Source organism: Vombatus ursinus, unplaced genomic scaffold, assembly GCF_900497805.2.
Source record: "Vombatus ursinus unplaced genomic scaffold, bare-nosed wombat genome assembly UNPS02014810.1, whole genome shotgun sequence".
In the NCBI taxonomy this organism is placed as follows: domain Eukaryota; kingdom Metazoa; phylum Chordata; class Mammalia; order Diprotodontia; family Vombatidae; genus Vombatus; species Vombatus ursinus.
Genome location: NW_020954588.1, coordinates 28,006,243 through 28,025,079, shown reverse-complemented (window position 1 = coordinate 28,025,079; position 18,837 = coordinate 28,006,243). Strand labels below are relative to the sequence as shown.

The 18,837-nt window shown below is 40.6% G+C and overlaps 1 protein-coding gene across 1 annotated transcript in view; it reads left to right on the top strand.

Annotated features, from left to right (window-relative positions):
* FNDC3B (fibronectin type III domain containing 3B) overlaps nt 1–18,837 on the top strand; it is a 396,339-nt gene that overhangs the window by 88,571 nt on the left and 288,931 nt on the right. Inside the window, exon 2 of the mRNA XM_027875752.1 lies at nt 4,605–4,743. Within this exon, the coding sequence (XP_027731553.1) occupies nt 4,633–4,743 (111 nt within the window). The 5' untranslated portion in view covers nt 4,605–4,632. The remainder of the gene's footprint in view (nt 1–4,604; nt 4,744–18,837) is intronic.

The following is an 18,837-nucleotide window of genomic DNA, read 5'->3' as shown; positions in this document are numbered from 1 at the left end:
GGCCTGTTTCTGAAGGGAGGGAAGATCATTTTATAAATTGAGCTGAAAACTCATTGACTGACAGGTCAAGATGTTGGACAGATCTCTGGCTGTCTAGATGTTGTGTGGAGAGTGACTCTTGGAGATTTGTAGAACTCCAGGACATTTGCCAGCCTACTTTCAACCCCTCAGTCTCCTTATGCCTTTGATGTTTCTTCCATATACAAATTGCATTATGCTATACTTAGAATGGCCAGACCTCAGCTCCCCTCCTTTTCTTTGGAGAGTCATGATTCCTAATCTAGCAAAACTGTGATATTGTCTATCTTGGAGAAAGATTTTCCACTGGTTGATGATGACTGTGATGATGTGATCAGTTTATATATTAAGGACCTGTGCTAGTCACTGTGCAGCTGATGCTTATGTCAACAGTAGGGATGCACATATATGGTACTTTTTAAAGTTTCTACATGGACTCCAGCATAAAGATTCTTTATGTTTGAAGTTACCTACAGTTGCTGCGAGATGCATTATGGCCCTAGGTAATCAATTTTGGGTGTTGGGAATTTTTAGAGAAAGAATGATTTATAATGAACACCTATATGAATGTATATACAAACCTATCATCTAGAAGGCTGGATAGCACAGTGGAAGGAGCATTGATTTAGTGTTAGAGGATCTGGGTTTATATTCTGGCTCTGCTAATTTACTGCCTGTTTAACCCCCATGTAAGACGCTTAATTTCTATGGGTCTCAGTTTTCTCATCTGTAAAATGAGAGGACTTTTGGCTCTCAATCTATTGTCTTGTGATCTCTAAGTCTGTGGAAAGAAGATAGTCCTCATCCTGTCTTCGGAAGAACAAAGTATGATGTGAGAATTATCAAAATTTAGTTAAACTAAGCAAACATTTACTCCTTATCTCTAAAAGGGGGGGGGGGTTAGACTAAGGTGCCTTCTGGGTGTAGAGTGACAATCGATGATGATCTTGTGAGTATGTCCAGGATTGTGCTGGGCCCTGAGGATACAGACATCAAACGCTAAACAGCCTCTGCCCGCTAGACTTAGCTTCCATTTTAAAGGGGGGAGGGGAGGAGGGCACCCCAAGGACACAAGTCAAAGGAGTGACTTTCATAGCTTTCCTTCTATACTGCTTCCAGTTGTGACTGTAGTATTACCAGAGATGGGAATATTCTGTTTCCTTCTGCTTTGCTGGGCAAAGAAAGTGACTTGGTTTTGGGTTTTGCGCTTTGATTTACTTAGGAATGGAGTAATTGTCTCATAAAACAGCAGGCTGGTCCTGTTAATGCTGGATTATTAGGCTTTGTTATTAGAAAACGTGTTTGCCCCTAGTTGGGACAAGACTTTATTCAATGGTGCTTAAAATAATTAGCTTCAAAAAATGAGGCTGTAATGAGTAACCATTGATTGCTCCTCACCTACCTCCAAGGCTACCCCTCTCCCCCTGCTTTATTTCCCTTCCTCCTGCTCTCCCCCCCATCTTTCCTCTAATCTCTCTCCCCTTTCCTACCCATCCTGCTCTTCCTCCTTCCCCATCTTTTCCCCTCCTCTTCTTCCTCTTCTTTTCCCCTTTACCCACTCTGCTCCCCCTACCTTTCTGCTTTCTGACCCTTTCCCTCCATTTATTTCCCCTCCATCCCCTGTTCTGTTCCCTTCCCCATCCCCACCCCCCCAGTGTCCAATCCTGGAATTGACTCTTCCGTCTTCCTATGCTGGTTGCCAAAAACTGTTGGGAATTTTAGGGCTCTATATTTCCTGTTCAGCAAGAAAACTCTTTTATGGATAAGAATAAGCCACATTTGTTTCCACTCAACCTGGGTCTAAAAGCAGGGCCTCCCCCCGCCCACTCCGGTCATGCAGTCTTTTCTGCCCATTTTGCCTTGGTTGAGTTACTCTGTATTTGCAGACAGGGATGCTGACCAAATGCTGCCTTATATTACTTGTTCATGAGAATAGAAATCAACACATCTTCGTTCATGAGAGCCCTGGGTGTGGAGGTGACCCTGGCTTTGTAAAGGTTTGGCTAGTAAGATCCCAAGCTCTGCTAGGTCCTGCCAGTTAGAAAGGATTTCCATATGGGCCTGGCGGAAGATCATCATTAGGGGAGTGGCCTAGGTCAGTTCTGAGAGGGTTCTCATCAAGAGGATTGGCCCCCACATGAGGATTGTTGTGGACGTGGGGTCCACAGGGAGAATCCTCATGTTTAGTGGTACAAGGGTCTATGTCAAAGAGTGGGACGGTGAGGACCCAGAGAGAGCCTCTTTCAAGGAGCTTTCGATGAATTTCTCAACCAACGATTTTTGAGTTATCTACCTTGTGTAAAGTCTCATGGTTGGCTCTGGGGGTACGTGTGATCCGTAGCTGGGAATTCCCCAAGGCTTTGTTCTCGGTCCTCTAGTCTTTTCTCTGTACGCACTTCATGAGCTTCCTGCGGTTAATTATCATCTCTATGCAGATGACATGTATGTATGTATATATGTGTGTACATATACACATGTATATATGTATCCAGTCCATCTCCCACATGATTGCCTTTTGGACATTTCTGATTGGATGCTCCAGAGACAAATCAAATACAGCATGTCCACCTTGATCTGTGTTTTTTGCCTTTATCCTCAGTGCTTAGTAGGCTCTTTATAAAGGCTAGTCGACTGACTGAATTCTAAACCAAATCTTCTTCCAGTCTTCCCTGTATTCGCTGAACGTGCCACTATTCCTCCAGGTCATCACCTTGACGTTATTCTTGACGCCTCTTTCTCCCTCACCTTACATAACCAATCCGTTGCCAAATCTTGTGGTTTTGATTTCCACAACATCTCTTGCTTCTGACCCCTTTTCTCTCTTCGCACATCAACCACCCTGGTTTGGGCGAAACTCACCTAAATTACCGCAGTACTTTCTGATTGGCCTCCCTGCCTCAAGTCCCTCCTCTTTTAGTCCTTTGTCCACACTGCTCTCAAAATAATTTCCCTTGAGCCCACATGTGCTCCAGGTTTATGACTGGTTTATGAGCCCACTCAACTCAACTTCTGGGGCGTAAAATATCAACTTCTGTTTAGGTTTCTTTAAGTGCTTCACGACCTAGACGCCCCCCACCCCAGCCTGACTTTCCAGACTCATTCGACATTGCTCCCCTTCCTGTACCCCAAGATCTAGCCTTATTGGCCATTTCTGTTCTTCACACACAACACCCCATCTCCCATCTCTGTGTCTTTGCACTGGCTGCCCCCCATGCCTGGATACCATCCCTCCTCACCTCTGCTGCATAGAATCTCTAACCAGAAAGTAAGGACATTCAGTGGAATGGAAGCTGGACACAGTTAGTTCACACTGATTGTCATTTCTCTTCCTTCCAGACTTAGCTCAAGTACCACCTTCTACATGAAGGCTTTCCTGATTCCCCCAACTTCCCTCTCAAAGCTCTCTTGTATTTTATTACCTTGTATGTATTTTGTTTATGTTTATGCTTCCTCCCCCATTGGAATATTAGCTGTGGGTAAGTAGGGATTGTCTCATTCATTATATTTGTATCTCCAGCACAGGTACAGTATCCAGCATATAGTAGGCCTATAATAAATGCTTGTTGACTCTACAATCAACTCCTCTTTCCAGTTGCTTATGACTTTTGTGGGGAAAGTTAATAACTGTAATCCTGAGGAGAGTGAGATGAATGCAAAAGACAGGTCTGGTTGAATTTTTGCTCCTTGAGCACTGAGACCTTTTTTTTTTTTTTTAATCTCCTGAGCTTAGCACCATCTTGCATTCATGTAGTAGGTGCATAATGAATGTTTGATTTGAAGTTAATTACTATGAGAAATTCAGGGAGGAAGAGGTCATGTTCACAAGAGTCAGGGAATGACCATATAAGCATAAGGGATGCCATGAGTTAGCACATAGAGTCAGATAGTAGGGCCTGATGGAAATAGGGACAGTGGGGGCTTTAACTAAGCGGATTGGGTTGTTGAACAGTTAAAAAAAACTGAGCAAAAATTCGCGACAAGGGTAGAAGTAATCCCACAAGGCCGTAGTTGATTAATTGCTCAATGTTGGGGACAGAAAGTAATGGTGATGAGGGCAGCATCGTTAATGAACCTTTCTCCACCAGGTCCTATAAGTTGTCTGTGAATGTTGTGTTGATTTCAACACGAGAAAAATGCATTTGTCGTTGCTCATTTATAGGAAGTTCTGTCTTTCACTTTGGGGTGATCTGCTTGAAAATAATAATTCTCGTAGTGTAGTTCTTTTCTCTTGTCCAGCATCTGCTATCTTATTTTAGCTGCAGAGAAATCATGACAGACAGGCCTGATGTTATTATTTTATAGGTGATGAAACTCACCCAGCGTATGGGACGTATGGTTGTTTAACAAGTTAGTGTCCGAGAGACGTGGGCAGGAATGCACGCCTCATGAGGCTAGCATGCCTTGCCCTCCTCCATCGTATTCTTCCATCTGAACAAGGGAATCTCAGAATGGATGGATCGGTGTTGATTTCAGTCGTGATCCTTTTTTGAAGCAAGTGAGGACTGTGGGCATACGCTGTAGTTTTAGGGGGAGATCCTCATGCCACTAGTCTTTTTTTATTAATAGTGGGTCTTTTTCTCTTGCAGGAAACCAGTTGAGTAAAACTCTCCATGAATGTACGTCACCATGATGATGACCGACCAAATCCCTCTGGAACTGCCGCCATTGCTGAGTGGAGAGGTCGCCATGATGCCTCATCTAGTGAATGGAGATGGAGCCCAGCAGGTTAGTGCTGTGAGAGAGAGGATGGATAGAGTTTGTACTACCTGATAGTGAAAATAGCTGGGCAGCACTAATCTGTATCTTTAGGGGACCGATGTTTGTGGCTTTAAACTTTACTTTTTTTCACGTGAGAGTTTTCTGAGCAGAGTTAACAAATGATCTTTTATTTTAATATTAACAAGGCTTAGTCTGTTTTGTGCAGGTTGAATCTTACTTGTTCTGCTTGATTTTCCTGAAGCATCAAGCGATGCCTGAACTGATTTCTGAAATGATTTTTTTAAGATAAATCTTTTTTTGAAAATATGCAAAAGTGTGCTGAATAAATCAGCATTTATATGTAAAATTCATTGTCTGTTAGTGGTTAGCACATTGGGCTAAAGCATGGCACTAATGAGACTGAGGTTTTAATTCTGACTGGGGCCAGTTAGCTATTCTTTGTTTCAGGACCTCATGGTATAACCCTAATCTCTCATCAGCTATCTGTTACTGATTTGCCTGGTCCCTCTAAGTGTACATTGCTGTGGTCACGTTCATTGATCTTTGCAACGACCTTTCTTATCAGCTTGTGCCATTGATCTCTACCATTGACCTATCCCTTTTCTGTAGCTTTTAGAGGTGGAAGTGATCTTAGAGGTCATTGCGTGCAATCTTATTTTACAGATGAGAAAACTGAGGCCCAGGGAACTAAAAAATTTGCACAGATTAAAAAAAAAAGACCATCACTACATCTCCATTTTAAGAAAACATGGCATTGGGAAAACTGTCATTTGTAAAATAAATGAAATGACAATTAACAAAAGAAATCTTTACAAGAAACTATACCCCAGGACCGCTTTATTTAACAAGCTTTTTTACTGCATTGTAGGTCATCCAGTTAAAAATAGCATTTATATGCAGCTCATCTGCATCTGTTGTAAAGTTTGGCTTTTGGAAGGAGGATGCCATTTGCAGCGGCTCATGTGAAAGTGGGGGAATGTGTAAGCCTACCCAGACCTCACCCCCATCCCACTAGTAAAGTTGGACACAAAAAGGAAATGATGAATGTGGGTAGAAGTGGGAATTGGTACAGCCATTGTGGAAAGGAATTTGGACTTATACCCAAAAAGTTACTGAGTAGCTTTGACCCGTTAATACCATTGCTAGGCCTATACGCAAAAGAGACCAAAGAAAGAATAAAAAGTCTTTTATATATAAAAATATTTATAGTAGTTGTTTTTGCTTTGGGGAATGGCTGAGCAAATTATGGTATGTGGACATAATGAAATATTATCGTGTCATAAGAAATGGTAGTGGATACAAATTCAGAGAAATCTGGGAAGAGTGGTATGAACTGATAACAAAATGAACCAGAAGAAAAATTCATATTTTATATATATATATCAATATAATAAAAACAAACAGTTTTAGAAAACTCAGATCTCTAGAGTGATCCTTCATGATTCCAAAAGACCAAAGGTAAAGAATGCTATCCACTTCCTGAGAGACATGCACAATGAGACACCCATTTTTGGACATGGCCATTATGGGAATTTGTTTTACTCGACTGTGCATATTTCTTACAAAGAGTTTTTCCTTTCTTTTTGTTTTTGTGGGAGAGAGAAAAAAATTAATGCTTGCTAATTAAAAAAAATAAAAAATTTTAAAAGCCTATTCTGTCTGAAATATTGCCCATATTGTTAGATTCTTTTATTTATGTTGATTGGTTTTGCTGATTTTTTTTCTCTAATTCCTCATTTTTTCTTTAAAAAAATTCTTTTGCTGTAAGGGATATCTCTCTGAGAAAGGGGAGAGGGTATATAGGAAAAAAAAATTGGTGATATAAAAACAAAATATATCAATACAAATTTATTTAAAGAAAAAAGCCTATGCAGTCTTCTCATTCAATTTTCAAAGGGAGAAACTAAAGAAACCTATATTCCACGCTTTTGTGTGATCACCCATGTGTTTAACAAAAAAGGCTATTTACTTTATGTAATAAATGGAAGGAAGAAAAGCCTAGACTTGGGAAACCAGCTCTACCAAATCAGAATCACAGGCTCTAAATAGTCAGGAAATGATTTATAGCAAAATTGGATGAGGAGTCACCAGCCACCCAAGCAGAGTCCACCTCAGAGCTGGGAGGTGGAAGATGGCACAGGGAGACCAAGGTTGTATTTTTCTATTTTTGCTGCTGATTTCACCAGTGCCTTGGGGAAAACAGTCACATTTTTCTGCCAATACTAGCTGCATGCTGAAAGGGAGAAAAGAAGAAAGCCACAAAAGCCTGAGGACAGAAGGGAGGAATATGAACGGGAAACCATCAGTGATGGCACAAATGAACATGCCCCGCCAAGAAGGGAGGGCAAAAATGGCTCAATTTGCCCAGACATGAAGGGCTGAGCAGCGAGTGAGCCAAGCTTACTGCCTGACAGAAACAGTGACAGAGGGGAAAGTGCCACAGAACTGACCAAGGACAGAGATAATCAGTCAAGAAGTAAATCACCTACTATGTGTCAGGCACTGGGCTGGGTGTTGGGAATCCAAGTATAAGTAATGAAACAAGCCCTAGATTCTTCAACTTTCTAAACAATGGGATGTGACTTGGTAATACTACATAAATATATTTACACCTGAATTTTCTTGCAATTCTCAGTTTCAATGTTCAGAAAAATTGAAAAAAAAAAGAAAATGTAAAAGCATCTTTGAAATTTTCTGAATCTTACTGAACAAAGAAACATCGTCTATTTTTAACAGACAGGTTTCTCTAAGCACATATTTCTATGCACTATATGCTGCCCCCTTGTATATATATGATACCTGCCCCACCACTGAAGAATAAACACTCCTGAAGGTCAGGGACTGTGTCTATTTTTGAACTTTATCTCCTCAGTGCCTAGGATAATGCTTTGCACATAGTAGGCATCTTATAAATGTGTGCTGAATTCTGTTGGCTACAATAAATTATGCTATGAAGCTACTAAAAAATCTCTCATTTCCCTTTCCTGCTCTGGTAGTGCTGGGGGTGGGAGTGGGGTTTTATAGATTAAAGTATCATTCAAAATGAACTACATCCATTAACCCTATCTGTAGAGCATGAGTTTCGAATTCCTTCTCCATTAGCCAGAAAATATAAATCCGTAGTGATGGCGGAGACCAGTAACTTTTGGGCATCGTTCCAAATTACTTTCCACAGTGGCTGTACCAGTTCCCCACCCCCACCCACATTCATCATTTTCCTTTTGTGTCCACCTTTGCCAGTGGGATGGGTGTGAGGTCTGGGTAGGCTTTTGACCAGCCACCTAATACATTCCTCCATTGCAAATGGCATCATCATCCTTCCTACAACCAAACTTTATAGAGTTGACAGAGGCAGACAAGCCGCATATAAATGTTATTTTTTAATTGGATGACCTAAAATGCAGTAAAGGAGCTTGTTATATAAAGTGGCCCTGTGTTATAACTTCTTGTAAAGACTTCTGTCTTAGGTTAATTGTCACCTCATTTATTATATAAATGACAATTCTCCCAATGCCAGGTTTGCTTAAAGTGGAGAAGCAGCGACAGTCTTTTTCAAAAATTATTTGGGCAAATTTTAAATCCTCTGAACCTTAGTTTTCTCATCTGTAAACTAAGATTGCACTCAACGACCTGTAAGGTCACTTCCGTCTCTAAATCTGTGATCCAGTGATGATTCTTTGTAGTCTTTATGTGTTCCATTCCTTAAGGCTACGCTGATGTACTGGAATACTTTCTAAGGAATTGTGTACTGTGCTATTTTAACAAATGCATTTTAATTGTTTTGGGAATCACATACCAGCCAGGCTAGTCAATTCCGTTTCTATGAACCCCAAATTTCACCTTATGAAACTTTTTCTAAGTATTTTAGGTATCATTCTCCTTTTTTATAGAGAGGAGAATTTGGAACTCAGATTGTTTTTTCTTTTTCTTCCAGCAATTTTTCTCCACTCGTTGATCTGTAAAATGGGACTATAATCAAGGCCCTGGGCAGAATTGTTAGATGCACTGCATTTTGTGTGCTTTATTCCACTACTACTCAGTGGATTTTGGGTTGGGGACCTGGCTTCAGACTCTTACTGAACCTTACTTGGCCTCAAGTTTCGTCAAACTTGGGATCAAGGGACTTGACTTCAGACACTCTCCATATCTTGCCTGGCCTCTGTTTCCTCAACTCTGAAGAAAGGCGAGATTGCAGTGGATTGTCTTGAACATTCTTTCCAGCTCTGCTAGTGGATAGAGCACCGGCCCTGAATTCAGGAGGGCCTGAGTTCAAATCCGGTCTCAGACACATAACACTTACTAGCTGTGTGACCTTGTGCAAGTCACTTAAACCTATTGCCTAACCCGACCCCCCCCCAAAAAAAGAGTAAAATAATGATAGCTAATAATAGTCAACATTTTTATAGCATTTATTATGCACCAGGCACCATGCTAGATGCTTTACAAGTAACTTGTTTGATCCTCACAGCAACCCTGGAAATTAGAGGCTATTATTATTCCAGTTTTACAGATGAGGAAACTGAGGCAAAAAGATTATATAACTTGACTGAGGTCACACAGCAGGTAAGTTTTAAAACTATGATCCTGTGAAGGCCAACTGTCCAGTGCCAACCCTCATGATCCAGTAGAGGTCCATTAAAGGGTTTGACTGTGCCTTTCCCAGGAAGACTTATTTTCTGTCTTATTTCCTCTCCATGTTAGAATATTGCCATTTTTTCCCCTCCTTTACACGGCTCTCTCTGCATTCTAAGATGCCGTCTCTCTAATTGGGTAAGCTTATGGCCACCGACTAAGCTTTAAAGTCCATTGAGTCTAGAGATAAGGAAGCACAAGCCAATAGAAGTGAATCCACTTGTCCAAGCCCCCTCGGCCACTTACCAATAGGGCTAAGTCCAGCCTGCCTCCAAGGCCAGGACTCTCCATCACTGGCTCCATGGGCTGTTTCTGCCAACATTGGTTGCTTTGAAAAGTTTTTTAAAAGGGTCTTTTGGAGCCATGATGTTTTGACCCAGATCCATGACTTTACTGATGGAGATTGCAGGCCTTGGGAGCTGCCAGTGGGGGAGAGCACTTGAGGGGTCAGGCAGATCTTGCTGTGGCCGGCCCCCACCACAAATAACTTACCTAGAAGAGTGCTTACCGAATCCTTAATCCCTTTCAGCTGTGCAGGGGACGTGAGAAATCAGCTCTGTAAGGGGCAAATGAAGAGTCAGAGTACTGAGGATGTTCTCGAATCCCCAGACTTCCCTTCTCTGGCCCCTCCTGTTGCTGTCTTGAAGGGATCTGGATCTAATTAGAAATAGTTCTTGGCAGGGTGCTCAGGTCTGTTTGCCTTCTTGCAGTAAAAGGACAATGTTTAATTTTCATCATCTAAAGTCATAGTAAGTTTGAGCTCTGTCATTTTTATGTAGATAGGAGGGGGAGGGAGATGCTTCTTTTCAAAAATATCGTCCTATGTATGAAAAAAGAACTTTTGCTTTTAGTAACAATTAAAAACAGCCTTGTCTGCTGTCGGGATAGAGAGGAACTCACTTGCCATAGCTTTATTTTTGTGCTTTTGTTTTCTAAAGAAAGAAAGTACTTGGGTTTCTCTGCTCGATAATAATCCCTTCTTTCTCCCAGCCATCTCAACCCTCTACAGCTCAATACACTTGGATTCCTAAAGTGCTCTGAACTCCCTGAATTCTTAGGTTATTAAAAAAAAAAAAAGCCAGGGCTTAGCTTCTCCCTGAATTTCTGTTTGTGTCCGTGTGTGTATATTATAGCCAATGCCCATCAGTCATTGGGGAAATTTTTATCTGTGTTCATATATTTCAAAAACTCATTTATTTATTTGTCATTGGATTTTTGATGTTATCATGAGGACCCTTAGCACATCATGACACGTTTAAAATACAGCAATTAATACTTGGTTTTGGGAACAAAAAGATTTAGCACCAAAGAAATTGATTATTTTCTCTCTTGGCTAGCTTCCACATGAACTAAAGATGGCAGCAGCCCTCACTGTGTGGTATCCTGTCTCCTACCTTTGTGTATAGGTCATTCACCTTGATTAGAATGTTCTCCATTGTCTTGGAAGCTCTAACTGTATTCAAGGACCAGCTGAGATCCTACATCAAACTTTACCTTGACCCCCCCAATTGTTAGCATTGGTCTGCCTTCAAAACAAACAAGCAAACCAAACCCTCCCAAAACTCAGCTACCCTGTATATATTTTATATTTACTTTGTGTATCTTCTCTTTTGAGATTACCTCAAAAGAGGTGTGTGTGTGTGTGTGTATATATATATATATGAATGAGAGAGAGAGTTATCTCTCATTGTTTCTCCCATTAGAGTCTATTTTTACCTTTCTTTCCATACCCAAGGTTTAGTACACATAATAGGTGCTTACTGATTGTTGATTTGATCAAACATTTTACCCAGGCCACTGTTGTTAGTGCTATTCCCACAGGACTAAAAGTATTTAGTTAATTAGCAACCCTCTGTGGATGTAATAGTTAATAATTTTCTATGCTGAGCCTTGAAGAATTGGTGGAATTGGGATAGGCAGATGCAGGTGGAGGGGTAATAGATAGGAAGGTGTGGATGGTGTGGAGAGAGAAATGGTGGGCGGGAAATGCCAGATGTTCCCTGGAATCGGTGAGTAGATCAGTCTGGCTTGACGGAGAGGGTTTGTGTTAATATCAGCTTATTTTGGTAAAAGTGATAAAGCACCTTCCTCACTACAAAGAAGCCCGTGAGATGTAGTGGAGGGGTCATTATTTCCTGTCTTTCAGTGCTCCCTAATTGGCTGTGTCCCTATACAAGTTAGTTTCTTCTCTGACCTCTTCTCATCTATAAAATGAGGGATTGGGCTCCTGTTTTCCCCGCCAGGGCCACAGTGGATTGGCTGGGGGTTAACGCTTCTCCCATCTCCAGGACTTGGTGACGTGCTGACTGCCCAATCTCTAAACAGCATGGAGGGGGTTAGGGTTGGCTGATGGGAGTAGACTGATTTCATGGGCAGCTGGAAAAGCCAGAGACGCAGACACAGAACCAGGTCATCATGGAAATGACCCAGAGGAAGATCCAGCCTGGGATTAGTTCTTTCCATACCCTTGGAAATGTTTTACTAAGTGAGGTTGAGGACTATTGGCCAGATTTTCCAATGTGATTCTCTAATCACCATCTTGACTGTGTAAAAACGTTTCCTTTCTATCTGGTTAGAGTATCTGTAGGTGTAGTGGAACTCACAGGAAACTGTTATCAAGGGCACCAAGAGTAGCTCTTATCCCACCCTCCCTTGCTGACCTATCTTTTTCTGACCATTTCCCTTCTAATCATAAGAGCTGATCTAATCTTCCTTTTTTTCCCCCTTCCTCATTGACACAATTTGGTGTGATTCACTGATCTTTCCTTGATAGCTCCCTGCCCCCATCGCAGCTCTTTCCGCCCTAAATTACTTTGTCTTTACTATATTTAATCTTTATAATTTTTTTCCTACTTAGTCATACGTAATCAACAATTACTTATTAAACCCTTACCGTATGCCAGGCACTGTGCTAAGTGCTGAAACTACAAATTCAAGCAGAAAAACAGTCATAGGACGTTAGATTCAGAAATGAAGGGGAGGGTGGGAGGACAGAGTTCCTCCCATTGTATCTCCTTACCTCCCTCCAATAGAAAGGAAGCTCCTTGAGGACATGGATGGCTTTATGTATCTTTCAAACCTAACAGTGCCTGGCTCATGTTTGACTTGTAGTTAATGTTTGTTGATAGGAGCTGCATCTTCAGGGAGGCCAAGCCTACTCCAAGGTCCAGACAAACCTCCAGGGGGGTAAATTTCTCCAAAATAGGAAGAAATGGACAAGTGCAAGTGCCTGGTAGTAGATGAAAGCTGCCATTTGAATAATGTTTATAATTTTTTTTAACCTTTCTTTGTGTCCTCAGCACTTAGTATGTGTGGGGCACATAGTAGGTGCTTAATAAATGCTTCATTGGTTGTCTACCCTTTTTTGCCTGCTTTAATTTTGCTCAGTTGTCATTTTGTGCCCTTCTCTGAGAGAGGGTGAGGGTAGGAACATATTTAGAAATGTAGGTAATGTAAAAACAAAAGATAAAATTTTCTTTAAAAACATTAAGCAAGAAGGGCTTGTACTTAAATCTGAACAGGTTGTCCATTTAGGTAATTAAATGGAGAGATGGCTTGAGGAAATGGATAAAGGGTTATAACTGGAATCAAGGAGACCCAGATTCAAATCCTGCCTCTAACACTTAGTAGCTGTGTGACCACAGCCTAGTTACCCAACCACTCTGATTCTTACTCTCCTCATTGGTAAAACCGGTTTGTTGTAGTGGAGTGTTGGGCTTGAAGTCAGGATGTCTTGTGCTCTGTGACCCTGGGCAAGGAAATCATTTCTCCTCCCAGGTCTCAGGTTCCTCATCTGTAAAAAGGAGGGTCTTTATGGTCCTTTCCAGTTCAAAATCTATGATACTGTGTCTTGCAGGTCCTGTCTTACTAGATGGTTGTCCTCAGGACCGAAAGTACTAAATACACACACACAGAACTATAAATCACTTTGCAGACTTTAAAGGACCATACAACTTTTCCAAATGAATTTTGTTATTTTATCAAGCTCAGTATTCTCTTATTTGTGTTATTATTGTTATTATTGTTTTTATTATATTTTATCCTGTTATTATATATGTTATTATTGTTATGTCATATAACAGTATATTGTTATAATATGTTGTTATTATTATGTGTATATTATTTTCTAATTTGAATGGTACAGCATTACAAACGAAGATTAAAAAAGAAAGCACCAAATAAGATGTCCACTATTATCATCGTTTGGCCAGTTTTGCTGTTATTTAATGTTATCTTTGATCACATTCATTTAGCTGGTGTGTTCATCATTCCTTATGTCTTCTGCTCTGTTTTAGGTACCTGTCACTGTCTCCCATTGGGTCATTGCTTCTAGTCTTGGGATGATCGTCCTTTTCTTAGAAATTCATTTAGCTCTTGAATGGACACCATTGCCTAGTGCCGCCTTTGTGGCAGCCTCATTGGCCAATAGTGGAGGGAGATGGTCAGAATTCTCAATCACCCTGGAGTCTTGCTTTATTTATTTAAAAAACAAATTGCTGCTTGCATTATGGTTTGGGTTTTTTTTGGGGGGGTCTTCATTGAGACAAGTTTGCTCTCATCAACTGGTAAGAAAGTCCTTTTTAGCCAATCAACCTAGAGTGGGGTGCCCTTAGCAGAATTTACCCAAATAGCTCTTTATCTATCTCATAAAGGAAAAGATGAATAGAGTATTTTTTTTAACATGCCGTTATACATGGCCCCCACAACAGTCTATAATTATGATCACTCTCAGCAGCCTGCTTTGAGAGATCCTTGAGAATGTAATCAGCCAAAGGTGGCTCCACTCAAATGCCGTGTTCATTTGCTATCTTTTAAATCATAGGAATTCAGCTGACAAGTTGTCAGGGGAATGGAAAATACTGAGTTTTCAGAATGGAGCCCCAGATACGGTGGCGCTTTGGGTTTGTAGATGATCATGGCTTCCATCATAGTGGGTAGGCTTTTCAACTAGCATATGGAGTGCCCATATTCCCTCGTCATTTTCGTTGTCTCTTTGTGTTTATTAATGGGAAAAAATAGAAATGGCACACATGAGGTTTTTCAGATGATTTAAATAATTGGACCCTCTATTGATGTATTGAGTTTATGGCTTGTAGAAATTAGTATGTCACCCCCCAAAAGGCAAGCATTTGAATAAAAAAATTAGGATCTAAAAAAGAATGGATTGTTTTCCAAAATGAAAACACAGGTTGTTAGTAATTATTTGAAAAAAGGCTCAACTTCATTAGTAATTAAAAATTCAAATGAAAAGTGAAAACCACCACATGCCCAGTAATTTGGCAAAAATTATTAAAAGGAATACAACTCATTGTTGTTGGGGTTATGGAGAATCAGTTACACCCTTCACTGGGACTGTAATTATAGTCTTTTAATTGAGCCATCTGGCAAGAAGCAGTAAGTTACAAAATAATAATTATACCTTTGACTGAGTAGTCCTGTTATTGGGAACATACCCAGAAAATATCATCAATAACTTGGGGAAGCTACCTTTTTTGAAGATTTTCATAGAATTATATGCAATTGCAAAAACTAAAAGTAATGTGAATATCTAGCAGTAGGAAAATATTTCAATGCATTTTGGCCCACCGATTTAAGAAATGCTGTAATGTAACTACAAGCATTACGCATATAAAGACATCTGGAAAGGCTGAAAAAGGTAAAGTGAAAAGAGGAGAATGAGAAAAACAGAGTATGCACCAACTATGGCATATAAGAAGAAAAGTGGGAACAAAGAGACAAAGGAAAAATCCTGATGGAGACTTGGAGGGAGCGATGGAAAACTCACATTTTATGTGTTGAAATTAGTTTATTCAAGTGCAGTTAATTGGTCAGTAACCATTTATTAAGCGCCTGCTCTATTCCAGGCCCTGTGTGAAGGGCTGGGGATAGACAAAAATGAACCTGTGTTTGCCCTCAGGGAGCTTACATTCTATCGGGGCAAACACAGACACACAACAGATAACAAGGTCATTTTGGCAGTGAGATCACTAGGCAGGGATAGGAACAGCTTCATGGAGAATTGAGTCTGTCTCTATGACTCAACTACAGTCCCTCCTGACTTCCCTTTTCTTGGTTTTCTTCAAAACTCACTTGCCACCTTCTGCATGAAGCTTTTTCTTATTCCCTCCTGCCCCCACCAACTATTGTGCCTTCTTTCCTCCTTCCCCTCCACCCCCTAAAATTAGCTTGTGAATATTTTCTATTACCTAAAGAGGGGGTGGGGCACAGTGGTCACTTGATAAATAAATGTTGATTGATTGGTTGATTGGTTTCTTCATCCAAGACACCTTCTGTTAAGAGGTAATAGGGGGAGAGGGGAGGGGGAAAAAAAAGAAATTTATATGATAACTTTATTATATATTTAAAAGGAATAGCAAACTACACAATTGATTTACAATCATCTTTTTTATTATACTATGTTATGGAAATGCTTGTTTTATTCCATAAGTTAAAAATAAAATAAATTTTTCAAAAAGAGGTAATGAGGTGTAGAAGGAAATAAGCAAAAATTCTTTGACTCCCTCTTTGCCCACGCTGTGTTCCCTTTAATCACTGGCTGTTCCAGCAGATCAGCTCTTAGGCTAAATGAGAAGCCAAATTCAGCAGATCACTTTGCCAAATGCTCCTGTTTTGCAAGTAATTTGCTGGTAACCTATGGTGACTGTGACCTGTTGACTGTGCTCTTTCCTAATATCAAAGTTGTGCTTCCCAATATATCAGGGTTATGGTTAGACTTTCAATCATTAACGCATGTTCTGAGGAACTCTAATTAACACCTGGGAGACAGTTTCGCAAGGTCCAGTGGATAAACACTGGACTGGGCGTCAGAAGCCCTGCTCTGCTGACTTTACGTGGTGATTGTAAGAATCCAATATGATAAAATATATGGAAAATTCTGGAAAGCAGCAGCAAGTACACAAATGAAAAATTCTAATTTTACAGTTATCTGGTTTTGATTTGGTTTATTAAGCCATGCCTATTTGCTTTTTCTGAGGTTTATTTTGATCACGTCAGAGCTGAATGTAGCAGTTCAGTTCAGCACAGTTCCATGCAGTAAGTTTTTCTTAGTTGTTTACTATATGCCAGACCCTGAGAATTCCTAGAAAAGTAACCTGTGTTGTATTGGGAGGAGATAGGGGAGAACTTAATCTAGCTGAGCAGGCTTATCCCCATTTGTGGATGATGTAGCTGAAATTTCTTCAGGTTAATGTTTTTCCTCAATGATTTTGAAGGTAATATTGCCACCAATGGCTCAGATTGATACAGCATATCATGCTTTCTTAAGTGTTTTGCTCAAAATAAATATTGAGTGGTCAGTGCGAGTGTTGTATCCATTTGGCTGCTGTGGAAACTGAGCCTCAGAGAGGTGAAGTCACTTGTCTTAGGGTCACGCAGTTAATAAATGCTAGAGGTACAATTTGAACTCTGACCACAGCCAAGTGGTCTGTCCACTATATCGTGGTGTCCCTCATAGGAACAAAGGTTTTTTTTTTGTTTGTTTTTGTTTTTATTTTTTTACAGATGAGGAAACTGAGACACACAAAGGTTAAGGTCACTTAGTTAAGTATCTGAGGTATATTTGAACTTGGCTCTTCCTGACCCCAAGCCCAATGCCCTCTCATTTACACCGTTCTTCTCATAGTAGTGTTCATGGCTTTGTTTGTTTCTCCTTCATAATAGTCTGCACATGAGCTCGTACTCCAAGCCGGTGTTGCTTTTGGCCACCATCTATCTTTTTTAAAATTTTTATTTATTTTTAATTTTTTTTCCACCATGTATCAAATTAGAGTTGGCCAACAGTGGTGGTTTCTGGACTCTTTCGGCCTCCTCCTTGTGGCGACCAGTCCTTTAAGGTTCTTGAATAGATTGTGTTTGTCTACTATGACTTGTTAGGTAGATTGTTCTGCTGTTGTAATTGTACTCACTGTCCCCACATCTGTATCCTCTTTCTCTTTGGGTTTTTACTTTGGCCTTAGCCAGTCCCAGTGATCTGACTCTGCATGCCTTCGCACCCAAATAGACGCTGAGGATTGTGAAATGCCTGCTTTGTAGGCAGCCAGCATTTCATTTTTCATTATGTTGTTTGGTACCTACCTCTTCTAGTGCATTCCAGCCTTGGGATGGAGTCGCCATGATGTACCAACTTGGAATGTCTGATGGATTTACTCACATTGAGGCTCTGTCAGTCCTGAACCACGTTTTCCACAAGTTTTTAGCATCCTTTTTGTGCTCCCTAAGCACGTTGAAGTCGTGGGTTTTCTTGGCCAGTTTGCCATGGAATTTTTCTCCTGTTTTATTTTCTACAGTGGATGCTGGTGTATAAACTCTAGTCATCTTCCTGGTGCCCCATTTACTTTTATTCTTTGTGTGACTTGCATGGCACCAGCACCGAGTGTCCTAGGAAAGCATGTTTCTTATTGCCATGGGGCCCATGAAACCCACCATGCCGTATTATCATAGATGTAGAGTTGGAATGGACCTTAGAGGCTGTCTACTCTAACCCCTACGTTGTACGGATGAGGAAACTAAGACTCAGAGTTGAATTGACTTGCTTGTGATCACACATTGAATAAGCTTCTGAGGTGGGATTTGAACTCGCGTCTTCCTAAAGCCAAGTCCTTTATTTACTTCTCTGAGGAGACCCTTTAGTTATTCTTCTATTTAGCTTCATGCTCTTTTCTTCTTCTTGTTTAATTTATAAAATGGGTGTCAGTATGAATTTGTGTTTTCCTAGTATGTATCAACTCAGTCATCGAATGGTGAGTACCAAGAGTTAACTTATTGTTTGTGGCTAATCTACAATTTTTATACATCCCATTTCTTTTTATGCCACTTTTGCCATCATGTTGTCATTGTTCAGCTCTTTTTCAGTGGTGTCTGACTCTTCATGACCCCATTTTCTAGCTTATTTTACAGATGAGGAAACTGAGGCAAAAAAAGGTAAAGTGACTTGCCCACGGTCACACAGATAGTAAGTGTCTGAGGCCAGATTTGAACTCATGAAGATGAGTCTTCCCGACTCCAGGGCTGTCACTCTGTGCACTGTAATATCTAGCTCTCTCTCTGCCCTCATAGCAGAAGCAAAAATGGCGGGTAGATAAAACTGAAGGCCATTTTGTGTGCTTTTTGTTTTGTGAATCATCACCCTGACCCCCCAAATTTCTCACTGACCTGTACAGTGTCTGGTGATAAACCTTTTCCTACTTCGCTGGGCCGGATAGGAATTCTGCAGCCATCTCCTTGAGAACACGTCCATCTGCCCACTGCCCTGCTCACCAGTTTACAGATGGGAGAACTAAGCCAGGGAATTTAAGTCACTTGCCCAAGGCCAGAGGCAGTAAATGTCAGAGGTACCGATGCTCATTCCATTGTACCAAATAGTCTGTTGTGAGGCTATGTTTGAATGTTTTCCAACTTAATATTCAGTTCAGTTCAACAACTGCTTACAGAGGCACTGTTCTAGGCACT